General features: G+C 44.8%; 1 protein-coding gene across 2 annotated transcripts; it reads right to left on the bottom strand.

The window, feature by feature from the left end:
- Positions 1-1,019: 1,019 nt before the first annotated feature.
- Positions 1,020-25,297, bottom strand: SLC18A1 (solute carrier family 18 member A1). Of its 2 annotated transcripts, XM_060251134.1 has the most exons (16): positions 25,031-25,297; positions 23,479-23,604; positions 22,794-23,151; positions 21,162-21,220; positions 19,654-19,737; positions 19,244-19,336; positions 16,676-16,765; positions 16,288-16,331; positions 14,877-14,937; positions 13,424-13,519; positions 6,056-6,134; positions 5,712-5,763; positions 5,088-5,151; positions 4,268-4,387; positions 3,112-3,245; positions 1,020-1,520 (listed from the first exon to the last, which is right to left on the bottom strand). In XM_060251134.1, exons 2-16 carry the CDS (start codon positions 23,600-23,602, stop codon positions 1,407-1,409), a joined length of 1,572 nt encoding a protein of 523 aa, XP_060107117.1. In that variant the 5' UTR covers positions 23,603-23,604; positions 25,031-25,297; the 3' UTR covers positions 1,020-1,406. The 2 variants fall into 2 exon arrangements, with proteins under 2 accessions (XP_060107117.1, XP_060107118.1); XM_060251135.1 differs by lacking the exon at positions 25,031-25,297 and having other exon boundaries at positions 23,479-23,622.
- Positions 25,298-27,561: the final 2,264 nt, after the last annotated feature.

Below are 27,561 nucleotides of genomic sequence, written 5' to 3'. Positions count from 1 at the left end.
GAGCTAGCTCACAGATTATTAGCCTCCAGCTCACAGATTTTTGTCTTAGCTCAGGAAGAATGACCCCCAGAGCACAACAATTTATGCAGTAGCTCACAACTTTAATACCAGTAGCTCATAACTTTAATACCATTAGCTCACAAAGTAGAATTTTTGCTCACAAGACTGCAATTTAGAGGAAACATTGGCAACAGGGTCTCTTTCAGTGGTGCCCCCTTCCCTTTGGAATTCTCTTCCCTCTTGAGGTTCACCTGGCATCTACCTTACTTTCCTTTGGGTGCCAGTTCAAAACATGCCTCAAATAGGTAGTGGCCTCCACTGCTGCTGGAGAGGAAGCTGGAGAACCAGACAGCCCAGCAGTGACCTATAAGAGTGAAGGCTGGCAACTGGGGAGGGCTAGCATAAGAAGGAAGATGGAGAAGGGAGGCTGGGCTTGCTACCTTTAAAGCCGAGGAGGGGCAGCAAAGGACAGACAACCCTGAGAGTTGCTATTCATCCTCATTTTATCATTTTCAAGAAGAGGTTGGGCTGAGCTCTGATTGTAGCCAAAGTCCAGAGGGTGGGTCCAATGGGGGTACAGGAAGGGAGGCAGCCAAGCCAAGGAGGAAAAACTGGGTGGGGGAACAGGGTGAGTGAGTGAGCTCACGTGGAGGGAAAGAAAACGACCAGGGGGTCTGAACCCCCTTTCCTTCCCATTCTGAGGCCAACAGAGAGCCTGGCCAGCCCACATCTCTCCAGGATGGCAGAGGGAGGGTGAGAGAGCCAGAACGGCAAAGGGGAAGCCACGGTGTTTGTTTTATGCTGTTCTGAATGGCTTTGTAGGTTTTATTTGTTGTTTTAGTTGTGACTTGAGCAGGTCTCTGGAGAGGCAACCTATACATTTTCTGAATCAAGGAAACCCATACTGGAAAGATCAAAAAGACAAAAAGATCCTACATGTAACAGCCACACATAGGATAACGAAACGAGCTCTGACCTCCAAGTGTTTATGCTGCAATAAAGGTTGTTAGTCTTTCAGGTGCTACTGGACTCCTGTTTTATTTTGCTGCAGCGAGGGCTTTTCAGCCATGAATCACAACTACTTTTTACACACTAAATAAGACATCTTGATATCATTGAGCTCACCCCTAAGCACAGATGATACCGTGGGAGGAAATTGCTTTACAGCAGCAGCTGCTTTCTTTGAAGATGAGAAGCAGACGGGTGACTAACTGATGTTTGCTCAGAGTTCCAGTAGCAAAAGGTGCAGGCTAGCTGAAGGTGGAACCCAAAATTCCTGGCATTGGCCCCGATATCACTAAGCTCCATTGACCCACAGAGGGAAGAAAGTCAACCAGGGAGCTCTCCGCTTCTTGGAGGAGGCGAGGTGGACTTTGTGGCTGGGGGTGCTTTGACAGGACTTTCTTCTATTCTTCACTCTCCACTTCCTCATCACTGATGTCGGTCAATGGAAAATCCCGGAGAACTTTTTGGGTGGTGTAGCTTTTGGTCTGCATGGAGCATCCCTCACTGAGAATTGCCTGAGGGGTGAAGGAAACAAGAAATTCAGCTGTTTGATGCTAAGTCAGATCAGTTTCACTGGTGAGGTGTGATGAAAAAGCGCACCAGATAGATTGGGGTACCCACTGGCCCCACCCAGCAACAGCCATGGTCACAGTACATGGCTCTAAGCCACAGTGTTACCCTTGTAAATTTCTTGCAGCTTCATCTGGCAAATGATACTGTGACAGCCATTCTATCCTGATGGTGGATGCAAAATTCCAGGTACATTTTGGACATTGTGGAAGCAGCTTCTGCTTCCGCTTTCCCTAGGAGTTCTCCCTGGTGCTGCAGGACCCAAGTTCTAGTTCAGGGGTGGCCAAACTGCGGCTCAGGAGCCACATGTGACTCACACATACTGTGTGGCCCTCAGAGGCCCCACTGCCCTGTCAGTCAGTTCAGGGAAGGCAGTATTATTATTATCATTATTATTTTATTTACATTCCACCCATTCCCCCATTTGGGGACTCAGAGCAGAGTACATCAAAATAGAAATAAAATCATAATAAAACCAATTACAACATTCAGTAAAGTGCAACAAGATGATTCAGAAAGATATGACAGCAAGGTGGTATAGCACAAAAATAGTACCACAATACAGCACCAGAATACAGTAGTGCAGTAGAGCAGTAGGGAGGAGGCCAATGGATCAAATAAATAGATGTCCGTTGCCTCATCTAAAAATCTGGTGGAACAGCTCCATTTTGCAGGCCCTACAAAAGGCTAACAAGCCAGGTAGGGCCCAGGTCTCCATAGGGAGCTGATTCCACCTGGTCGGGACCAGAACCGAAAAAGTCCTGGCCCTGGTAGAGGCAAGACAGGCATCTCTTGGGCCGGGGACTATCAGAAGATCTTGGGGCGACCTCCGGGGCGTATATGGGAGGAGACGGTCCCATAGGTATGTTGGTCCCAGGCCACGCAAGGCTTTGAAAGTCAAAACTAACACCTTGAAATGGATCCAGTACTCTATAGGCAGCCAGTGCCGGCGGTATGCTCACCCATACAGGTGATGCAGTCAGCAGGTGAGCTGCTGCATTCTGCACCCGCTGCAGTTTCCAGATCAGTTTCAGGGGCAAGTGAGTGCAGAGCGAGTTACAGTAGTCCAGCCTGGAAGTAACCATTGGGTCACTGTAGTCAGGTCTTGGGAGGATAGATATGGTGCTAGCTGCCTGATCTAAATCACTTCTCCAAGGCAAGCCAGCTGGCAGCTTAGAGAATACATTTAAAGTTAACATTCCTTTCTTTCCACCTCTCCCTCCCTCTTCCCTCCCCCATCTTCTTTCTCTCTCTCTCTCTCTGATAACTGTGTCTGATCACCCAGCAGGTTTCAGGTGGAGGATCAAACCTTGTCTCTAGATTAGAGTCTGACACTGTTAACCACTACACCACCCTGACTCTTAGGATGGCATGAGGGTGAACATCATCCTGCACAGTCTTCTACTTTTCACAATCCCACTATTGCACAGAATTGTCATACATGATACAGACATGCATGACACTGGATTGATGAGACCTAGAAAATGTGAGGACTCCTTGGATCCAGCTAGTTTACCATTTCAGAGAAAAACTTACAATCTTTTCCTCTTTGGCTGGAGGGCTTCGTAGGAACCAGCAGAAAGGGGCATATAGAAGGTTGATTCCCCCAATGACAACCATTAGCCAGGGAAAGCCGATGGCTCGTACAAGAGCACCCCCCGTAGAAGGACCTGGAAATAAGGAATGACAGGATGTTGTTTCTTTTCCCTCCACTTTTATGTCTCACCTTTCCTCCATGGGACTTATGGCAGCATAAGTAAGGTTCCCCGGTGGTCTCCTATCCAGACAGATTTAAGAAACTTTGCCATTAAAAATGGTGCTTGCTATAGTTTCGTTCAAATCAGTGGAACTGAAATGACTTCCAAGGAACAACTGGAAGCAGGCAAATTGCCAGGGAAATAAGTGATTCACTGCCCATGCACAGAAATTAAAAGATACCTCTTCACACAAAACTTATTTTACTAAATTTATACCCTTTCTTTCTCCCCAGCGGGGAGTTTACATCCTTCTCCTCTCCTCCATTATATCATCACAACAACCCTGTGAGGTAGGTGAGGCTGAGAACATAATCACCCAGCTAGATTCCATGTTATCTTCTTTCCTTTTCTGCACAAATTCAGCACCATTTCACTCCACTTTTCAACCCATTCGTGTGCCCTTGTCACTGACATGCAAAGTGTAGTTCTTTGCAGTTACTCCAATACATGCCCACTGAAATCTGGATTATGACTCTGAGTCAGTAAAAGGACTTGTAGTGGTGCCCTTAGAAGACTATAGCGTACCATCAATTATGCTGTAAATGCACACTTTTATGGTTGCATCTTCCTTCCAAAGCCATGCCATTTCAATACACTGCTATGGGTTCAGAGGAAATGCACTGTCCAGATTGCTCAGTCATTGCCATTGCGCTGACCCACCCGGGAACTGTCCTCACTGTCTCTCAGGTAACACATCTCTTTGTTCCCTCTCCCCCCAAGGCTGCTTGTTAAAAGATCAAAAGCTTACTGACAGTGCTCTGAAGATCAATTGTTTTTTTGGTTTTTTTTAAACCCAGAACCCTAAAAGCTATGTACCGGTAATTTAAAAACTGGAAATGAACAACATGAAGATTTAAAAACTGGAAGTGAACAATCTGGAACATAAGAAATAAACAAAAACAAGAGCAGCAGGGTGACTTTGCGTTCATTCATACCAATAGCAAAGCCCATGCAGAGAGCCACGTCAGCAATGGCATAGACGCTGCCATAGACAGAGGCGTGCCGAAGATCCACCAGGTATCCCATGATAGGTATCATTGAGGAATCCACCATTCCTACCCTCAGAACAGAAAAAAAAATACTATGAGAAATTAATCCAGGTGTGTACATATAGAGGGGGCATTCCCTCTTACCCCATATTGCAAACTTAGGGTCACCAACCTCCAAGGAGTAGCTGGAGATCTCCTGGGATTATAACTGATCTCCAGGCAACAGAGACCACTTTACCTGGAGAAAATGGCCTTTTTGAAAGATGGACTCCTATACACCATTAAAGTCCCTCCCCTCCCCAAATCCTTCCTCAGGTTTCACCTCCAAAATCTCCAGGCATTTTCCAACCTGGAGCTGGCAACCTTACCACATGTGCTTATTCTTTGGGGGTACATATTTCTGACTACTGTGAAATAACCATAGCAAATGTTCTTAAAATAGGCTAGGGGAGAGTTGAATTTTGTCTTTATTTGAGAGCAGACCTCTCAGTTTTGCTATAAAACCACACAAATGCATGCACACACAGTGTGAAGCCTCCACCCCACCCCCCAAAAACCCTGAAATATCCCCTCATAAAACCTTGAATTTCTTACCAGTAAGTCAAAAAAATGAATCAAAATAGAATGCATTTCCTGGGACAGTTCACATGGTCCAACCAATTGCTACCTAAGGCACAGCTGCTGTAGGTACATCCCCCCCTCTCATGCATGACTTTATGTATTTAGCATTGCTTGTGAACACTTTTGTACAAACCCAGAATCTTACCAAGGGCAATACCAACACCACCATTGGGCCCAATGAGTCCATAGATATTTTCTGCCATGGGAATCTGCAGGGGAGAACCAGGAAGGAAATGGGTGGACCAAAGGAATCAAATACAATTCACAGCAGTATCTCTTGTCTGCTTTATAGACTAAGGAAGTGTATGGACTAATACAACACTTGGGTAGGGGGGCGGCCCCATCTCTTTTCTGTCTTCTTTTTTGCCTTGCTGGGAAAAGGAAGGGAAGGGAGGGGAGGTTTCCCTCAATCCAACTTAACTATTCAAGCACTCAGCATGACTTTTATTTTAAAAATTTAAGAAAGATGTCCAGCCTCACTTCTTTCTGTAAATGTACCCAACTTCTGACCAGCATCCCTTTCCAATAAGCCCACTGCTTTTCCAGTGACCTTCAGGAATGAATCTCTTTAGAAGAGTGGAGTCTTGGTTATTCCATAGAAAGGGGGATCTTATCTTGCTTAGGACTGAAGCTCCCACCACTAAAACCCCTTCTGAAGTTCCTGTCCCAGCACAGGCAGTGGAAGAGAACATGGTCTTTTTCATGGTTTCCCAACTGACTATTCTGTGCATCAGTCTTGGAGGGAGCACAGATCTGGCATCATACTCACACAAAGGAGGCTGATCCCCACCAGCACCATCCCAATCAGTGAGCAAAGCCACCTTTTAAAAATGAAAAGAAGGAATTAGGAACGAAATGATGGAACATCACAGGGGAAGGGAGGAAGGAAAACACAGACAGAGTCCACTTAGTGGTGAAAAGTACCTGCCAGGCACTACTGACTTATGACAACCCCATAGGGTTTCCAAGGCAAGAGACAAACAAAGGTGGTTTGCCATTGCCTGACTCTGCATAGCAACCCTGGACTTCCTTGGTGGGGTCTCCCATCCAAGTATTAGCCAGGGCTGACCCTGCTTAGCTTCCAAGATCTAGGTCTAGGCAGATTCTACTTACCGCCCCATTTTGTTGGCCAGTATCCCAAACAGGTTGGTCCCAATCAGGTAAGACACACTGGCAGGCAGAAAAGCCACCCCTGTAAAACACAGAAGCACCAGGCTTAAAGAAAGGTACACAAAGGCTGCAGAGCTCTTGGGATACTTGTAGCATCTGCCTTTTTTTACAAATGTATGAGCAGAAAGCCCAAGGGGAGGCAAACAGGCACTGCTCCAGCACAGCACATCCATATCAGAGATCCAGCAGCTTCCAAGATGCTCCAGTCATCTCACAGCAGTGTCTCTGTGCCCCTGTTAGAATCTAAAACTGTGCTTTCTCGTCACACAGACACATGGCTGTCACCACTGGGAGGGGGAGGTCACCTCTTCCAAGCACTGATAGGCATTTGGACAGAGCTACTTCCTAGCAATAAAGGGCCATCTAGAAAATATCACTAAAAAGCATCATTGTTCTTTTTGCCCTTGCCTCTGGCTTATTGTCTTCTTTATGTACTTCATTTGTACACAGCCTTTCCACTCACTGGGTGCCCTGGAGCTTGCTTACATTGTTGTCCTCTCCTCCATTTTATTGTCATAACAAGCCCATGAGATAAGTTAGGCTGAGAGTGTATGACATGCTCCAGGTCTTCCAGCAAGCTTCCGCAGAAAACCAGGGGTTTGGACCTGGGTCTCCCCAATACTAACCTATTCCAACCACTCCAGCACAATAGCTGTCCCCAGTTCCCTCTAGGCATATTATCTCAGGGTTAGCTCACTGGATTAACTGATCCACAGCAATTAGAATCTGAACAATAGACTTCACAGCTGAGCTCCAATCAAACCAGCTTCCATTGGTGCTAACTCTCCTTATCTGCATCTGGTTTTCTGGTCCTTTTCCCTGGTAAATAATTGTCCCTATTTTTCCCCTTAGTGGAGCAATTTGTTGGAATACTGTTAGCACGAGTTGCTAGTGTGGTCTTTCTTCAGCATTCTACATCCTATACCACAGGGGTGGCCAACGGTAGCTCTCCAGATGTTTTTTGCCTACAACTCCCATCAGTCCCAGCCATTGGCCATGCTGATGGGAGTTGTAGGCAAAAAAATCTGGAGAGCTACCGTTGGCCACCCCTGCTATACCAGATCTCCAGAATTTAAAGCAGAGATGTCAACCATATTGCCTCCAGCACATGCACATTTCAGCTGCCCTGAGCCTGCCTCGGCGGGGAGGGCGGGATAGAAATAAAAAGTTATTATTATTATTATGAACAATAAGGTGCCCTATGGTGCACAGCCTACCATTTCATATACTGCAGCTGCTGAGCATGTTTCTACACTGTTAGTATTATGCAGAGGACATAGATCCAGAATCCAGCTGATGGAGCAGAGCTACACCCCGGGCATTAATTCTAGGAATGAGAATTCAGAATGGGAATGCTGCAAGGGTTGCCAACTGCCTGGAGAAAGAACACCTTGTCCCTTTAACAGAGGCTTAGTGGGACAGTATTTCCCAAGTGATGTTATTCATCTGCACACCATGAAAAACTTCAGCTACCCAGGGCTTTTTTTGTAGAAAAAACCCAGCAGGAATTCATTAGCATATTAAGACACACACCCTGGTGTCCCTGGAAATGTGGTTACCCTGCCAGTAATGATTAGTAGCAGTAGAGAAAACAGACAGAATAAGGTGAGTGTAAGTAACTTGTGAACAGATGGGTGTTATGCATCAACAGCCCCCACCTCCATTCCAACACAGATGTTCACTAGCAATACACTTTCCTGAGATAGAACTCTTTCCCTTCCTTCTTCCCTTCCTCACCAGCACTTTGTGCATGCTCCAAGAGGAGACGCCAGGGAAGAGAAGAGCCTGTGACTGCCTTCCGGGGCTATTTTTGAGCTGGAGCACTGGCCAAGTCAGCTGGAACTGCGTTCCTGTGCGTTCCTGCTCAAAAAAAAGCTCTGCAGCTACCCATTTCTACACACAACCTCTCTATCAAAGGGACCTGATATTTTTTGCAAAGCCTGTTGGAAGCCCTTTGCAGTCATATCTGGATTTTCCTCTGTGCAATATTTGAGGGGATGGGCTGGGTCCTTTGGTGCCTAGCCCAAATGAAATTCTGCCCCCTTTTCTCCCTCCTCCATTTCCAGCCCACACGCCGTACCAGATTCGTGGTGCACTGCAGTCACAATTAAACCAGACTCAAATATTTGATTGGTTATAGGTTCACAGTAGCCTATTGTTAATTTACTCTCCTGCAGACTATAAATACCTCCCAGACCACTCTGTTTGCTCCAATAAAACACAGCTTTCTTATTGAAACTCAATCGTTAGCATTTAATTTCCTCCATCTGTCCCTTTCATTTATCTTCCAGGTTTTCTGGGAAAAATCTGTGCCCTGTCCATTTTGCTAAGAAATGCCAGGAAAACAAACAGAAGCAACCATCCAAACTGACTTGTGTTGGTTTCACTGTTAAATGACTCAGTACAAGGACAGTGTCTATTATCACTCATCTGTATCCCGTCTCTATGCCATGCCTTCCAAAAGTAATAAAGAACTTCATCTAGTGTGCCTATTTAATAAGGTGCTCAGTTGTTTCTCTGTACAAAGCAGAAAAACAAGAACCATATTATTTCAACTTGCAGGTCATCCATGCTCCAGGCTTGACCACTGCAAAACAGGCTACCTGGGGCTGCCTTCATTTTGGGGCAGCCAGACTTTGCAGTGTGACTAGCTATTTGGAGTACATTTTTTCAGTTTTGACCTATATTGAATCCAGATTTGTTTCTGAGTGCTTTCAGAAGGGATGTGGCTGGGGATGATAGCCCTAAATGGCCTTGGATGCTTGCCTCCATAGGAACCCACCTGTGTGGAAGCCAACTCTGGATGATACCTGAGACAACACTCAACATACTAAAAGGTGGTCTGAAGAGAGTATGCTATAAACCAAGAGAATGATCAGTCAGCAAGCACCAGCAACAGAGAAGCTGGAAGAACCTTCAACAAGCACTGAGAAAGCATGCTCACCTAAGGATGCATCACTTGCTGGGCCAAGCTGACAGCCTTAGGGTTGCCAACCCTGGGTTGGGAAATTCCTGGAGGCTTTGGGGTGGGGTGGGTTTGGGGAGGGGAGGGTCCAGGATACAGTGCCATAGAGTCCACCCTCCAAAGCAGCCATTTGCTCCAACTGAACTGATCTCTGTAAGTCAGAGATCAATTGTAACATTGGGGAATCCCATGGCCCCACCTAGAGGTTGGTAACCTTAGCAGGCATTGCTCTGGCAATAGTAACTCCCCAGCCACAGGAGGGAGTCATGTACAAAGAAGGAAGTGGCTGGGGGAGTGTCAATACAGAGAAGAATTGTATCCAAAACTAGGGTGAAGTGGAGACTTGTCTGGAAATCCAAGTTAAGAGAACACAGAGAGGAAGAGCAGGATGCTAGGGGGAGAAGCCCTTTCCCTCTTGTGCAGGGCCCCCCAACTTGCTAAGTGTGAGGGCAGTTTTGGAATTTTGTGAACAAGTAGTGGGCAGCACCACAAAATGGCTGCTGCAGGAAATGGGAACCATCACAAAATGACTGCTGCAGAGGTGGGATTAATCACATAATGTTGGAAGGCTCTACAGAATGTCACGATGTTCCATGTGCTGATGGCTACTAATAAGCTTCCCCGGGGGGGGGGGGGTGGCAAACAGAGGATCTCTGGGACCTTTTCAGGTCAGGTAAATGTAGGGTTGCCAACCTCAAGGTGGTGGCTAGAGATCCTCTGGGATTACAATTGATCTCCAGGTGACAGAGCTCAGTTCACCTGGGGAAAATAGCCACTCTGGATGGTAGAACCCTGCTGAGGTCCCTCCCCCTCCCCAAACCCCACCTTCCTCAGGCTCCACCCCCAAAATATCCAGATATTTCCGAATCTGGAGCTGGCAACCCTAAGTAAATGGCATAGGGAAAATGGCTAATCTCTCTGAGTACACTGTGGTCCAGTTTTGAAAGTGAGCCCCTTGCACACCTAAAAATGGAGATCCCAGCATGGAACTTCAGGCGTTTGCTGGGTCCAGGGTCTTTATGATGGCCACATGTCCAATACATGGACCTTGTAATTTGGCCCTTGCAGTCTTCTGCCCTGTATGGATTTTATACATAACCTTATTGTGAAAAGAATTTTCCCCAGATCCAGTACAACAAACCTTCAGCAACCGCCTCCATCCTTGCTGTGCTGCCCATCCCAGGAAACTCGAAGCCAGCAGAAGAAAGTGCCTGCCTGCATCCTCCCTGGATGTCCTTATCTGGCTGAGGGCTCCTCCTGGATGACTGGCTATTAATATGATGAGTAGCTGTCAGGGGCTGTGCTCAGCCTAGGTAGCTGGTCCTTTTGGGCAGTAAGTGCAGCCCTGAGAGCATCCCCAAAGGTCATTCCTCCACAAATTGGATTTCAGTGGTTTTTGCAACAAAGGTAGCAATTTTATCTCATTATCCTGACCGGTATCCTAGGCAGCCGGTTAATTGGCTTGTACTGATCTGTCCTCCTTGTGCTTCTGAAAATGACTGGGTTTTGTTTTTAATCATCAGGTGCCTCTGCAAAAGCCATGTGGTTTTTTTCCTCTCAAATGTCCAGATTTTTTAAGAAGCGCCCCTTTCTACCCAGATGCCACAAATGTTACGTGTAAAAACACATACACACACATCTGTTCTGAGGTGTGTACGTGCGCCAAACAGACATCACATACTTCCCTCCCATGGTCTCTTTACCCAATTTGGTACCCAGAGTGCTTACAAATTTATATTTAAAATAGATAGCACATAATAAATGACAAGAAAATAACAAGTGGAACAGTCAGTGGCAATAAGATAGGTTTCTTTTAACAAAACCAAATGAAGAAAGTACTAAAATCAAAGAGCAAAAAGCACCATCCTGAGTTATTCCCTTCTAAGTCCATTGAAATCAGTGGGCTTAGGTATAACTCTGCTTAGGACTGTACTGACAGGCTGTGAGTAGACTCCCAATCATAAGACCATTTTCGTGAGGATAGTTTCCATTGGAGAGAACTGAGTAGGATCCTGAGCAGACCTGCTAGGGTAGCACTGGAAGTGCTGAATCCTGCTTTATCCCCACCTTTCTTAGGTTTCAGCCTCCTAAGGGAGAGTATAGATGGACATCAAAACAGAAGCCACTCAGATCTGGAAAGGGCACTCATCACAGGATTCTCTTGAGGATCGAGTTCAGGCAGAACATGTTCTGCCAATTCACAGCAAAAAGAGCTATGCAAAGTGCAGAGTGGCTTGTTCCTGCGACATCAAGACCTGTTATTTATTTATTTAGCCTGATATTTATATTCCATTTTTTCAAACTGATAAATAGATAAAGCCATAAATTAAAAACCCTGTTCTTTTTTTAAAAAAAAAATGGAGTAAATTAACAGCGCATGAAGTAAATTAATGGTGCTTCCCTAAGCACCTCTAAGCCCATTGAGTGCAATGGGTTTATAAGGATGTAACTCTGTTTAGGACTGCCTATGAGCAAGGTTGCTGCTGATTCAACCCTGGCCACAGACTTGGCCACAGGAGAAGTCTGACATGTATTTTATTTGAAGACTGAAGACAGAGAAAATCTAGAGAAATCTGACACAGTCCATGGTACAGAATAAAAAGTGTACAGCCTTCTGTTTTTATGGCCTGGTGATAGGGTACCAGCCTGCAGGTGGTGGATGGAGATCTCCAACGGATCTCCAGGCAACAGAAATCAGTTTGCCTGGATAAAATGGCCACTTTGGAAAGTGAGGTCTATGCCATTATACCCTGCTTAGGTCCCTCCCCTCCCCAAACCCTGCCCTCCTCAGGCTCCACCCAAAAATCTCCAGTTATTTCCCAACTCAGAATTGACAGTCCTGCCCAGTGACCTTTGTTCCCTCTAAGCTGAGTTAGTGTGAGGTAGCTCACAATTTTTTATTCTCTGACTCACACATTTTTGTCTTAGCTCAGGAAAAATGGCCCTGAGCAAAGTAATTTATGCAGTAGCTCACAAAGTAGAATTTTTGCTCACAAGACTCCACAGCTTAGAGGGAATACTGCCAGTGACCCTGAGGTGCAGACCCTAACAAGCCTCTTAGTAAATCAAACTGAGGCAGAACAGTGTGGGTTCTCATTGAAAAGCAACACATTGCCATTTCTGCCTCAAGAAACTCTAAATACTGCATAAGGCATATTTAGCATGCATAAATTGTTCAGCTTCTGACAGTCACAAGGCAGGGCAAGGAATTATCCTTCTGAGGCCTTTAGGGTTCATCTGTGCCCCCTTCTTTTGGTCTGGAGGATGAGTCTCATTAGCTGTTGCTTGCATCCTTTAACGATTTCTCTGCACTTAAATAGAAAGCAGCAGTACTTGATTCAGATTCCAAGTGCTTCAGACTGAGCTGCGCACCTTTGATCGTGTTTGGATGGCTGCATGCAGATGTACCACTCCAGGACTGGGTGCAGGGTTGCCAACCTGCAGGTGGGGCCTGGAGTTCACCCGGAATCACTACTGAGATCAGTTCTTCTGAAGGACGTGGCAATTTCCAGGTCTTTATGGAACTGTATTCCTGCTGAGCTCCCTCACCCCTCAAACTTCACCCTCTCCAGGCTTCACCCCCCCCCAGATCATCAGGAGCAAGATTTCCAAAATGAGGCAAATGCTACTGTCGCAGCTGATACAAAGCTGTCAATCAATTCTCTTCTAATTTTAAAAAGGTAAAGGTAGTTCCCTGTGCAAGCACTGAGTCATTACTGATCCATAGGGCGACATCACATCACAACGTTTTCTTGGCAGACTTTTTATGGAGTGGTTTGCCATTGCCTTCTCCACTCATATACACTTTACCCCCAGCAAGCTGGGTATTCATTTTACGGAATGACAGAAGGCTGAGTCAACCTTGTGCCAGCTACCTGAACCCAGCTTCCACCGGGATCAAACTCAGCTCATGAGCAGAGCTAGTTCGGGATTGAACAGTATTGGGTATCCTGTAATAAGAGCAAATTGGGCAATCACCTTTTCCCAGAAGGTCTCTATTGACACGCACTGCCACCAACAGCGTGCAAAGGTGATGATGGATGCTACAACACCCTTTCCAGCAAGATGGAGAATGAGAGGCTGATAGGAATGCTAATTTTCTAGGGGTAAGGTGCCCTATCTGATATCTGTAGGCTATGGCACTGTAGTAGCTATGTATAGCATTATCCACATCTGTATTACAGTTTGATCTTCACTTTATTCTTTGTATGCTGTTTATGAGATCAATAAAATGCATTTTGAAATTTTAAAAAAGGAATTTCCCAGGCCACAGCTGGCAACCCAAAGTGAGTCTGTGTTTTTAAGTGTCCAGCCAATAATCAGGAGAGACAGAAAAAGGAACCTACCCAGCTGCCACTCTGGGGAGCACATGGTTTGCATCATCCAGATGGGCAGAGTGGCTTCCAGGATAGCCACTCCCATGTTGGCAAAGCAGAGAGAGCCTGGGGGAGAGGAAACATACTGGATCAGTACCCTTGTTCTCACCCATCAGTGAGCCCAATGCTTTTTGCAGAAGAGTAGAGCAAATGACAGCTCTCTGCTGCTCTGAAGTACTTACCTTTGACTTTCAGACAACATACCAATGAAAGGGGCAGATCAGAGAGCCAAGAAATTAACGTAAGCCTGTGCAGTTACTTACACTTAGGCAGCCGAACAAATGTAGTTAGATACAACTCTTAGAATGAGATGAATAGAATAAATTAGACTTGAGGGAAAGACCAGTTAGAGAGCTACAAATTGAATCAGGGCTGGAAGACTAGAGTAATGATCCCCAATTTGGCCTTGTAGGCACCATGCTGCCTGTCAATACATTTTTTGCACTGCTTTACTGGTTTCTAAACAACTGTCTATTAATTTGCTATTGCTTAATTTCTTATAGATTTTAGTTCAAGCTAGCCTGGGCCCTCTTTCCAGGGGTAACGTGGATAAAGAAATCAAACCCTCATAAATGCAAAAAAATGGCTATTTATTCAAAGGGTGAAAAGACAAATATTTATTTAATTTATTTAACTTCATTTCTACCCTGCCTTTCTTCCCAGTTGAGAGAACCAATGTAGCATACATAATTCCCCTCTCCTCCATTTTATCCTCCCAACAGTCCTGTTAGGCAGGTTAGGCTGAGAGTGTGTGATTGCATAGGTTTGCCAGATTGCACACTACATATGGCTAATAGGGCCTTGTGGAGGAAGAATGAGATAGACCAGTCTAAGGAAAGGATAACACCTCATATCTTCTGGCACAAGGATACTATTCTGATTCAAGCCCTTCCATGGAGTTGCTTTGAGCTTTTAAACAAGCCTGAGATCTCAGTCATGGAACTCCAACCTCATGCCTTGTTTGGTCCTTAATTTGCTGCTTCCTCTTTGAAATAGTAATTTTATATTAAAGATTTTTAATATAAAATATTCCAAATAAAAATTATTTCAACTTCCAAATAAAAATTATTAGAAACACTTTGATGTTTCTAAATAACAGATATTTCTTTTTGCCCTTTCCCCTCTTTTTTCCCTGTGCTTGCATTATTGCAAAGAAATTGATTGATCAAGGGTGACAAAGAGGAGAATCAGAAAGGAGGAGAGGTGCCAGGGCTCTCCAACAATTTTTTTTTCATTTTTAATTGACAGATGTGTTTCTTCTGGTGTTGGAAAACACCTTAATCAGTGCTGAAAGAATTAGTCCCCCCCCCAAAAAAAAAACCCTTTCCTTTCCCCAACTCTTGCTTCAGAGAAGGTTTAATTCTATCCTGGAATATCTACAACCTCAAAACAATAACCCCATAGGAACCGAATCGTGACTTACCGGCAGCAATCAGAATGTAGGGGTCCCATAGCAAGGTGAGCAGCGGGGTCCCTTTGGTGCTCTACACAGAAGAGAAGAGGGGTTGCTCAGAGGGTTCAGAGATGCATCCTATCACTTTAGGCCCAGCTCTATCAACCCCCACTGGTCACATGAAACCATCCTCAGCTGGAGATCCTCTCTGCTGACAGAGGATGCTTAAGATCTAAGATGGGGTCCCCAACACCATTCCTGGCCCATGGGTACCATGATGCCTGCCAACACCATTCCTGGCACTTACTAAGTGTTTTTAGAAAGTGGGAGCAGCCAGGTGGGGCTTCTGCTGCCCAGCAAGGCTTCTGTTTGGCTGTAGACATTTTTAAAAAAAAAACATTTATGTTGCAGCAGCTGCCACCGCAACACAAGGATCTTCACTGTATGACTGATAGCAAGCTGCGGTGACTTATTTGTGGCTGGCTCCACCACCTGCAGCAGTCATTTTGTGGCTGTGTCTACTGCACTTTGTCACAATTCCAAAGATGCTCATAGGCTCAAAAAGGTTGAGGACTCCTGATCTAGGATATTCTCAGCAAGCGCTTCCAAGTGATTCTGTTCATGAGGCATGGAAGTGAATTTGAGCACCTTCCCATGCTATTCCTAAGAATGCTTTCTGGGGGATCAGCCCTGTTGAATACACTTTAGCAGGATCCTGAGTAGACCTGCTTAGAATAGCTAACTTTAGACATGAAGTGGATATGTTATAAATTCAGAGACCTTTGCATGGGGCAATTCTCCATTGGCCCCATGTGGAAGCTGTCATTGTTTAGTTTTCATGTTTGGATTCAATTGTGGGGAAAGTTCGCTTTGAAAGCTTTAAAAAGTATAGAGGTGGTATAGAAGTCTCTTAAAGAACTAAATAATTTTTAAGGTTGCTTAGATTGTAAAATAGAAAATGAATTTTTTTAAAAGAATGGGGTATGTAAATGGAAGAAATATTTGCTCTCCCCCTTCAAATCCCTTTGTTCCCTTCCGCCCCCCAACCTTTCCCTTCCTTGTTCCCTTATAAGAAACTTAATAAAAATTTTAAACCAAAAAAAGGAACTAAATAAATATGTTATCCAAATGCCTTGCACCTGAAAAGCAGACACTGGGCACTATCTCTCTCTCACACACACACTAAATAACACACTTTCAATCCACTTTCAATGCACTTTGCAACTGAATTTTACTATGTGAAATGGTAAAATCCACTTGTAAACAGTCACTGAAGTGGATTGAAACTGCAGCTGTGATACTGCTCTCCAGCTGTCTTTCTAAGACTTTCCCAACCCCTATAATTCTCCAGAGGGATCCCAATCAATTTCTGGCCTCATCTGATGGCAAGGCCTGCTTGCTACTTTCTCTTTTGTTGCCATGCCCCTACCGTCGTACCTACCTCTGGTGAAATCTTTGAAGGCTGCAGGATGCACAACTGTAAAGCTAAGGGAGAAATAGCATTATCTATTACAGGTGTCTTCTACTCTCTCTGCAAGAATATGCCTCCCACCTCCCTCATTTACAACAAATCCTGTAAGGTAAGTTAGGCTAAGAGAAGAGGACCAGCCTAAGAACTTCCAGGGAGCTTCATGGACAAACTAACCACTACACCACACTGATTCTCCATGCCAGCTTCTTTCTGGAAATGGCATTTCAGCTTTGCTGTTCCTGACATTTGACCATCTCCCAATTTCTGTCCCCCAGCTAAACTTTCCTTTGTTCCTTTCCAACCCACCTGGCCTCAACCACACTGGAAATGAATCTCCCTGGGATGCCAGAGGACTCACCTCCATCCAACAAGGCTAAGAATGCCAAGATCAGAAAGGGAGATGATTTCCCAACAAACTCGTACATCACACTTCCAAAGGGTGCACCAACTGAAGAAGAGAAAAAGGAATCAAAGAAATGAGGTCATCAGGAGGAAAATAGTGCTTGGCTCTTTCAAGACTCTAGCAAGAAAGTAACTGAATCTAAGGGGAATCAAAGGGGAATCTAAGGGGAGGGCAATACAGCTTAGTACACACAGTCAGGGAGCTGGTGGTAATAGTTGTACTCTCAAAGATACCTAGGCAGGTCTAAGTGTGCCCTGCATATAAGAGGTGGGTGGACAGGAAGACCGCAGGAAGTTTACTCTGCAAACGCAGTCTACCAGATAGTGAGCTTTGGTTGGACAATGGAAATTCAGTTTCACTGAGGTGGCAAACCTGCATTTCAGGCAGTAAATGTCAGGTAATCTCATATGATGGAGTGCTCCTCCATTTAAAGAAAAAACTTTTCTTACCATGATCTGAGCTGTGAACAGTGGAGAGCACATAAGCATGGAAGAGGGGGTACCAAAATTCATTAGGAACCTGGAGACATAGGCTGTGGAGGAACCAAGTGCAGGCCCCAATACAAATACTGTGACAAGGCTCTGAAGCCAGGAGCCCTGAGAGCTGGAGCTGAATCTGAGTCCCACCAAGTTCCATTCACATCCACAAGGAACCACAGCCCACATCATGAGCAACTCATGATCACCTGATCCTTCTTAAGCAAGAAGACAGCAAGCCCATTTGCAGTTAAAGGAAAGAAGGTGGATTGAAAGGTTCCAGGAAGGAATTTTTCCTTTAATGATATTTGTTCCTCAGGTAAAGACAGAGTCCAGGACTGGTAGTGGGTGCAATAGGGAATATAAGGGCTCAGTCCAACTCTGGAGTTTGTTGGAACAAATGGTCTATTGCCTGAGAGCTGTCCTTGGTGCTGAAAAGCCAATCTCCATTCATGATTCCTTCCCGCTCCTTACTTGTTTCCAGTTCAGCTCACCAGCATTGCTCTCTGTTTGCTTGATGGATAATTTTTTCTTGACTCTCACATGGGTTTGAATCTCCTCCCTTGACAGTTCCCTCTCCCCATAAACAACTATCTGTAAATGATAGCGTTGGACTAGAATCACTTCGCCTGATCTAGCTGTGCAAGTCCACATTTTTTAAGGAGAATAATTCTTTCATGTGAACTTGCAGCTGAAGCAGGACAATCCAGATATGGGTCTACCACTTCAGGAAGGGTTTCACTAGATGAATAGTAGAAAAGCCATAATTGGATCTCCTGGTGTCTTAAATGCCATGTAACAGTTGCTGCTGCTGCAGTAGAGGGGACAGAAACAAAGTGAGAAGCACAGATAAGCAAGGCAAAAAACCTCCAAAACTACTGTGCTTAATAATGTAATCAAACAACTCTGAACATGTTCAACACTGTTCTTATTTTGTTTACACTACAACACAGTTGAACATGTTCTGAGTTCTTTGATTATGTTATTAAGCACAGTAGTTTTGATTTTTTGCTGCTGTAATGGGGGAGCAGAGAGAGGATAATCCATCCATCTTTTCTCCCCACTGGAGCTAATAGCCATTCAGTGTGCATTATTTCTAGCTGTGAAATGGCAGGGGGGATGCCCTCTGCCACAGTACCACATCCTTGATTCAAAGCAGCCCTGTACCCCTCACAGCTGTTTTTAAAAACATCTAGAGATCCAATCACAGGTTTCTAAAATCTACTAAATCTCTGAGAAATAGACCTGTAACCTTAAGTTATTTGCTCTCATTCTCCATTCCTCATATAGTCATTTTAGTGTAAGGTACTTGTCAAATTTAAAGTGTGATATATAAAAACTAGCAAAGTGCTTGGCATGATGATGGGCTGTACTTCGGCTAGATCAGGGGTGGGGAACAGTGGCTCTCCAGATGTTTTTTGCCTACAACTCCCATCAGCCCCAGCCAGCATGGCCAATGGCTGGGGCTGATGGGAGTTGTAGGCAAAAAAACATCTGGAGAGCCACTGTTCCCCACCCCTGGGCTAGATTAAACATCTGCTCAGTTTTATACTATGAAGCTTCATTTGTGATGTTACGGGGGAGAAAATCAAAGGGGATGTTTCATATCTTGCCAGGCCATCATCACAGGCAAGAGACATGTGGGCTAGGTCTCATGGTGTAGGGCTCTGGCCCACATCCTCCACTCCCTGATCTTCCTTGTTGGTGAAAAACACTTGGGCACAGTTGTCACTCAGGAAGCTGGGATGGCTTCATGCATCAATGTAGTTTATAAAGTACACCATGGTCAAACAAAACAACACGAAATAAGATTCTGATGCATGCACATGAAAACTTATACTATGAATAAAACTTTGTTGATCTTAAAGGTGCCAAACTGTGCTCAGGCATGAAATAAATACAGGAGAGGATCTCCAGGAGCAAAAGGAATCTAGCAGCTGAGAATAAGAATGTAAAAGCCGCAGGGGACAAGAGCCATCAAAGAGAGCTCTGCTGGTAACATGACAATGTTTTCCTATTCACTGTGGATCAAGAGTTAGTTACTCACCAAGAACCCCCAAAGCCAAGCCACCTAAGGCTATTCCCATAGCACTTCCCCTTTCATCATCATCAGTGTAAACACTTGCCAGCATCCCAAGACCTGCAAACAGGGTGAACAAAGTCAAGACAAATCTGAGTTTCTCTCTGGGTACCACACCTGTTTCAGCTATGCCCACCAATTATGCATTTATTTAAGAAAATGGCCAACTCACACTTCCACCAAAGTGGCCCTCTGGGTGGTTTACAAGGCTAAAACTAAATAACACTGAGCATATTATAACCACAAATTAAATGCAACATCTTCTCTTGGAGTATGCACACAGGCTGTAAGGAGTTGGGGCAGTACCTGTTCCCATGACATTCTTTCACCTGCCCAAGTCCTTTGGCCATTCTAGTGACATCTACCGCCCTGTTTACCTGCAACAGACGAACAGGCAGACCCAATGCCTTGCAATGCTCGAGCCACAAACAGCAAGCCATAAGTACTAGAGAAAGCAAACACTAAGGGAGGGAGAGAAAAGCAACAGAATCAGGATTTTTACAAGTACAAAGTACTGAGGAAATACATGTGAAGGCCTGGAAAATCAAGCACCATATAAATGCTAAGGAAAATCATAATGGTTGTGATTTGTTCATTTGTACCTCTCCTTTCTCCCTAAAGGGGTCCCAAAGTGGCCAGCATCATTCTCCTCTCCTCCATTTTATCCTCACAACAACCCCATGAGGTTGGTTAGGCTGAGACAGTGTGATTGGCCCTGGGGTCACTAAGTGAGTTTTCATGGGAATCTCACCCTGGGTCTGCCAGACAGTAGTTTGATTTTCCTAGATGATGCCGCTTTCTGATTAAGGCATAGCAGCTGGCGATGAATTGATCTGGACATTTTAATTTCTTTTTTCTTTTGTATCTCATCATCAGTCTTGGTTAACCTCATTTTTGTTCCTGTCATTTCTTCAGCTTCCTTTTAATTCCATTCATATGTCAATTTGGAGGCTATTTCCATCTCCCTCCCCCCCCCCCCCACAGCATTTCACAGATATAAATAAGGATGTGCACGTAACACCTCTATTTGCATATAATGCATGGCCGTTCAGGTCCTCCATCCCAGTATTTACACAGCTGAAAGCTCTTCTCTGCCTGCTGTATACTATATTCATGTATTCTGCTCATTTAAAAGATAAGATTGTTCTTTTGATAAAGAAATATTAGAAAACACAATCTGTCCTACACTGTACTACCACCATGCAAAAGATATCTCAGCACTTGCCAAGTTTGAAATGGCAGGTTGCACAATGAATGGTAGCTTAGTGTTTATACACATGAGTTTGACCACAATACATGCAAGAGACTGGGTGCATTCATTCCCCCACCCCAAAAAAGCCCAGTTTTTACATAGGGCTCAACTTACACCATACAATTTCTTCTGTGCTTATTTTAATGACTTGCTTTTCCTTTGCAAATGTAGTTGCCACAATTGCTTTATCAAGAAGGAAAATTATGAGGGGAGAGAGGGAAACCTGAACTCTTTCCTGTTCTCCCATTTTTTTACCCTTGGAAATAATACACTCTTACGCTGCTTTAACATTTACTGAGGAAAAATCAGTATCTGTAAGTTTTCCACAGCAAAAGTAAAAGCCTACTTTCCTAGAGAGAAAACAGTTGGAGAGGAAAGGGTTCAAATTTCCATCTCTCTTCAAACCACTCTCCTTCTTGATAAAGCAATTCAAGAGTCTGCATTTGCAAAAATCAAAAAATCATTTCAAATAAACATGTAGCTGAGTAGTTAATCAGTCCATGGGTGGCTGGGGAGAGGGTCTTCCTTTCCCATTTTTGATTCTCCCATCAGATATTTACATTATGGTTGTAGGGATCACTTAGCTAGTTTAGATAAGAAAACTGACAAATAATTGCAAAGTGAAATACTCACGAAGTGTGGAGAGGAACATGATGATGAACCCAAGAAACATGGGGATATGGTATCCTATCCTACAAGAAGAAAGATGATATATGCATATCTTTTATTTGCAAAATTGCATTTATCTATTATCTTGCCATAATTTAGAGTCATGAGCCAATAATAGACACAAAACTAAAATGCATCTAATTCAGTTCAAAGACAAAACAACTAACTCACAAGCCAGCACTGACCGTATCATGTCCTTTTTAGAGATTAAGAGAGACTTCAGTTCACCCCGGAGTATTTTTCCAAAACAGCCTTGTACATATGGTGTGTTTTGTGGGGTGGGTGGGAGAGAATGTCTGAGATCTCTTTCATATCTATATCCACTTACACTGAATGATTCACCAGTTACCACAGGTGAAGTCAAAAGCAGAAGAGGCAGCTTTCCAGCATGTCCGGATCCTGCTCTAGAAAAAATCCCTCCCCTCAGGTTTCCTTAGTAAGGCAGCAGCCAGTGCAGGGCCTAGATGCAGTCCCAGCTGATAGCTTCCTTCTACCCAATTCTCAACAGCCATCACTTCATTGCTAAGGACAGAGGCAATGGCCAAGCATCCTTCCCTTACACCTGAATCCAGTTGCAGCTGAGAGCTCCTCTCTTTCCGGCTCTCAGCTGCTCTCAGCAATGGCAGGCGGAAAAGAAGCAGCAGCCAGGCATCCTTTCACCATGCCTGGATGACAACCCTATTCAAATTACACTTTAACAAGTGAGGATCTGCAATACTCATGTGATGATCTCTTCCCCCTCTTAGCTTCCCCCTTCACTGCCTCCAGGACTGCTGCAGCTCCTGGCCATGCACACCCAATCAGGTCTGCCAGGTCTGAGTTGCAAAATACCTGGAGACTTTGGGGGTGGATTTGGGAGAGGGTGGAGTTTGAGAAGGGGAGGGACCTCAGCAGGGTACAATGCCATAGAATCCACCCTTCAACAGAGACATTTTGACATTTTGAGCAGATCTCTGCCACCTGGAGATCAGTTGTAAAAGGGAGAGACCTCCAGGCCCCACTTGGAGGCTGGCAGCCCTTCACCCAATGCTGCTGGGCCTGCTGCAGCTTCCCCTCACCCCCCCCCCCATCACCAGTGCTGCCGGGCCCACAGCACATGTGCAGACAGCACTTTTGCTTTTAGGGGAATTTAAGCCCCTGCAATGTAATTTTTTCAACAATTTCAGATTTTTCTGCAAACCTGGGGGATCCCCCAAGTTTGCAGAACTACCTGGTTTATGTCAGTGCAGCCCCAATCCCCAGATTTAAGTATCCGCAGCTTAAGCCACACTTGACTATTAGTATAGAAGATATCTGTATTTGCTTTTACTCACTGCCATTTGCTTGGGAGCCAATTTTCTTTTTAAGGGCTGAAAAGCAGGTTAGAAACACAGCAAGTCCATAAACAAATATACCTCACACCAGGCCTTGAATTCAGCAGAAGCTCAAAGGAACCTTTCTGAGGGTTTCCCCTCCTCCTCCCCATCTACCTACCTTGTGCATTGAATAGTAGGTGCAGCTGCATAACAATCCCTGGATGAGCTCCACTACTTATTTTTCTGCAAAATGACCCCTGCCTCACACACACACCATTGGTGGGTGTAAAAGCTGGCCTACCTGTTGGTAAGGGGTCCTACAAAGGGATTGGCTATAAGTTGCATCAAAGCCTTGGAAGCAAACAGCAATCCAACACGCATGTTCTCTTGAGTCAGAAAGTCAGCTCCCTCTGTACAATTGTCACTGGAAATCAAAGCGGTATTGGGGAGATGAGATGCGTTCCACCCTTGGGTCTCACTTGTACTGTTTGAGTCCCTGTTGGCAGTATAGTCCGAAATGACCACTGCGGTATTGTTATAGTAAGAGAAGATTGTATTGTAGGAAGCAGCTGAGACTGCCGTTGGAACCACACTTTGCAGAACAGCAGAGTGGCTGGCATTTTTGTAGGTGGTAAACAGGAAGGAAGGGATGATGGGCACTGAAAGGAAAGCAGTAAAAGTTTAGATAGCAATTCAAGGGTGGCATGCACAAACCAGGAATGGTGAATATAATTCCTTCAGGGTGAACATTATGCAAGATTCTGCTACAGAGTGTCCCTATGGAGTGGTCCACATCTCTTTCAGTCCACATCTCCCTTCCACATGTCCTTTGCCCATCCCCTTCATGTCCCTGCCCATCCACACTGCAGGACAGTATAAGGCTGCTATTGTTGGTCTCTCCAGTCCTAGTCCCAGAATTCTATATGCCACATCACTCGCTGTCATACAACCTTGAGAAAAGGCAGGCAAAACAACACACCACATACCCACAACAGTCAACAGCATGTTGTCTACCAGCAGGGCGACAAAGACGACCAGTAGCACCAGCTTCCGGGATTCCCTCCCCTCCCGCAGCCAGATCCAGGGAGCAAATTTCATAGGTTTGGGCATCTCTGGCAGAGCAGAGTGGTCAGATTGGTCAGCTTCTGGGTTTGCTCCCCTTCTTCTTGAAGAGCCTATGAGCCTCGAATCTGGAAGAGAAAGAATGTGACCAGATCCCTATTCCAAAAGTCCAGCTTCCAAATGAACATTTAGTGTTAAATCCCAAAACAAAAGCCACACAATACCTTTTTATTGAGACCAATCTAAAAGATGCAACCTGGCACCAGGTCCACCCAGCACCATCTTATCTGTTCATATCTTCCCTGTAATCAACCCAGGATGCTTGCAAAAGATCTTACAGTCAGGGCCTGAAATCTTCCCCCCCACCGCCCCCATACACACACACACACTTTCCCTGCCCTTTTACCAGCCAAAGGGTTCTGTAGGACCTGAACCTTTGCACACTATTTTGTGTTACGTTGGCTGGGCTACATAACAGATTTTACACAGCTGCTTGCAACTTCGCCCTCTTCCTTGTTGCTCTGTGCCTCCCCCTGCCCAGCAAAAAGAAAACCCAATAGGAAAGTTTCAGCATTTGTTCAGAAGTTTTCCAATTGCTTTCAAAATGTCAGAAATCTATTCGGAATGGGAGTATTTAAGTTACTGACAGATGGGCACTGTTTTGGCTGGTTCTTGATGAGGAAATTTTTTACTAAGCATCCCTACTGGTTAGCTGGGATCCCTAGGGAAGGAAGAAGAACAGCAGCACCCTCCCATCCCACAAACTGAATCAGGGCAGCATGTGATGGGCAGAAATCTAGATTTGTGAAGAACGATAAAAAGGTGCTGTTTAGAGGACTGGTAAAGGGGGGAATCCCTCAAAAAAAACCCCCTTTCACTCTGAAGATTTCAAAGAGTGAAAATTCAGTAACCATCGACTGTTTATATTGTTTTCCCTAAAGAACTAGCCTACTTTAAAAAAAAAAATCTCTGCTCTTACTGTTTATCATTGTTCACAGCATCTTCTTTTTTTGACTTTGCCAACAAGTACAGCAGCACATCTTATTAATCAAATCATACTTTCTACCTCTAAAGCTGGGAGACACTCCCCCCCCATTTTGCTCCAGCGACATTACAGTTTTATAACAAGACCATTCCCACTTAGACATGTCATCTCAGTCTCTAATCTGAATATTTTAGGTAGATCACATAAATAACAGATCTTACTCACTTCGTTGAGGTTTTCTTACTAGCAAATAAGTTTAGGATTGCAGCCCAAATTGTATCTTTTCTTTCTTCGCCACTTAATTAAATAGGGTTTACTTACTAGCAAATAAGATTGCAATTCATATCATATATATATATTTAATTTCTTTCTTTCCTTCTTATCCAGCTATCTCTCCAGCTACAAAAAGGCAAGTCAGATTCGACTTGAAACTCCTGTTCTCTTGCTCAGTCTCCAGTTTGTTGCCTCAGTATTAGAAATGGGATCCTTACCATTATTGAGCGCCTCACAGCCTGCTCGTCTCCCTGGCACTGGTGGTGGCACAGAAGAAGCATGCCCCTCCTGGTGAATTTATTCTAGCCTTTTATCTGGGGAGGATATGAGGAATCCTTGCCCAGGAAGATGTAATTGGAAGCTCAAACATGTTCCATTCAGCCCTCTAGCTCTGTTTGCGTCAGAGGCTGGGAAGGGGGGAATGTGGACCAGTCAGGGGGGAGGTTGCAGAGATTATCTACCGCCCTGAAGCACCTGCAATCCACGGCTTTTTATCAGGGTTTGTCTCTCAAACACATGTGTTGTCACAGCATTCAGAAAGCAAGCAGCAGAATCCTGACTAAGGATGCCAACTCTGCCTTGGGAAATTCCTGGATATTTAGGAAAGGTACTGAGGAGGATAGAGTTGAATGTGGGGAGCTCAGCAAAGCCTTGATGCCATAGAGTCCTCCCTCTAAAATGGCCCTTTCTTCCAGGGGAATTGATCTCTGTAGCCCCGAGATCAACTATCATTCTCAAAGAACTAGAGGCCTCAATATGAAGTTGGTAGTCTTAAAATCCTCAGTTCCACACCTTCCCTGGACCCCAAAAACCTTCCCAATTCATGGGAGGCAGGCTTCTCCCTTGAGGTCTCCCCTCAAAATCCCCCTACACAAAATCTCTGGATGGTCAGACCAAAGTGAGCTGAAAAATCACCTAGCTCTTCCCTTTATCTGAGACAGCATCCATCAACCAGAGGAAACCGTATATTGAGAGATTGCCAACCAAGATACAATGGGGCACAGAAAGACAATGAGAAGAATTAAAAAGATAAGCCTTTTCTGGGCCTAAAATCTTCAAGCCGAGGCCAACTCATGTTTGGCCTCATCCAAATCCAAAATGTGCATGGAGGAGTGAAATCAAATTCCAGTCAGAACTTCCAACCTATGCCAGTTCGGTGTAGTGGTTAAGAGCGTGGATTTTTATCTAGGAGAACTGGGTTTGATTCCCCAGTCCTCTACATTCACTTGCTGGTGTGACCATGGGTCAGTTACAAGTTCTTTCAGAGCTTCTCTCTCAAGAGCGGTTTCTGTCAGAGCTCTCTCAGCCCCACCAACCTTACAAGGGTGTGGGGAAGGGAAGGGAAAGGAAATTGTAAGCTTCTCTGAGACTCCAAGTGAAGGATGGGGTATAAATCCAATTTCTTCTTCTTCATTATTTGGGCTCAGAATGACTGGGATCCCCAAACAATTCCACTCTCTTTATAGAGTCATGTTCCCTAAGGACTTAGCACAACCCAAATATTAACCATAGTTACAGAAGTAACAGCAACCTTGGTAGGCAGGGCTCCTAATTCCAGGTTGGGAAATTCCTGAAGGTTTGGGGATAGAGCCTCGGGAGGGCATGGTTTGGGGAGGGGAAGGATCTCAGCAGAGCACACTGCCAAAAAGTCTACCCTCCAAAGTGTTGGGAAACTTTGTGAGGGAAATTGTTTAAAATTTCCCAGACAGTTCAATGGACCAATGGATTGCAAAAGAAACTGAGAGATCTTTAGTATTGAAAAATATATAGTTTATTTCTAAAGGGATAGGGACACTGGAATGAAAAAACTAACACTATAGACTACATCCTTACTCTATTGCTAAAAAGCATGGAACTCCATCAGCTCCCCACAGATGCAAAGCTGCCAACCGCTCTTTTCTAACCATCTTTTCCAACCCTCTCCTTAACATTCCATCAGCTCTCATCTGAGTCAGCTAAACAATATGAACTGGGAAACATATTTAACCGTATATTGACTGAACTTAGACATTGCCTAGGCATGCAATATAAATACTCAGAATTCCAACACAAAGGAGCAATTTTCTCCAGGGAAACTGATTTCTGTAATCTGGAGATCAATTGTAATTCCAGGAGAATTATACCACCTGAAGATTGTCAAGCCTAGGTATAGGGTTCCCAGCCTTCCACTGGGGGCAGGGGTTCCCCTGCATGGGGACCCCCAACCAGCTGGCATGGAGCTGACCCCCAGGGGGATCCCCACCCCCAAAGAATTCCATTGCATGCGATGTGCCCGGCATGATGACAGCACGTCACATGGGGAACACTCTAGCAAACTGTGTAAAAACTCTATGAGGACCATCCCCAACCCAGAGCAAGGTAGGACCTGGCAACCTACCTAGGTAGGAGTGCTAATAGGCAGAGAAGCAGTGGTAAAACCAGTAGTTGCAGGAACAGGAGTAGCAAGACCAGGAGCAGCACCTTTAAAAACATTAGTAACGGCAACAGGAGTACTAGTAATAATCACAACAGTAAAGCAGGACGATTCATATGCCAAGAGATCCTTGTGGCATCACTTGTTCTTGAGCTGTATTATATTCTTGTGGAAGTCACCACAATAGGCTATAGGTAAAACTGAGACTATAGTGAGGGATAAGATGCTGGCCAGAAAAGCTCCAAAATAAGGAACAAGTCATAAGAAAATGTCATCTGAGGACAGATGGATTGGCAGCTCCAGGTTGGGAAATACCTGGAGATTTGGGGGGTGGAG

This window comes from Heteronotia binoei, chromosome 12 (assembly GCF_032191835.1).
Source record: "Heteronotia binoei isolate CCM8104 ecotype False Entrance Well chromosome 12, APGP_CSIRO_Hbin_v1, whole genome shotgun sequence".
NCBI lineage: Eukaryota > Metazoa > Chordata > Lepidosauria > Squamata > Gekkonidae > Heteronotia > Heteronotia binoei.
The sequence above is the reverse complement of the archived record's forward strand: the minus strand, read 5'-3'. Positions and strand labels throughout refer to the sequence as shown.

Excerpts from the sequence above, each read along its gene's own strand:
- SLC18A1 (XM_060251134.1), bottom strand. The coding sequence starts at position 23,602 with ATGCCCAAACCTATGAAATTTGCTCCCTGGATCTGGCTGCGGGAGGGG. Across the intron at positions 19,738-21,161 it reads CATGTTCCTCTCCACACTTC|TGTTTGCTTTCTCTAGTACT; the intron begins GTGAGTATTTCA and ends TCCCTCCCTTAG. Across the intron at positions 19,337-19,653 it reads TGCCTGTTCGTCTGTTGCAG|GTCTTGGGATGCTGGCAAGT; the intron begins GTAAACAGGGCG and ends CCCTGTTTGCAG.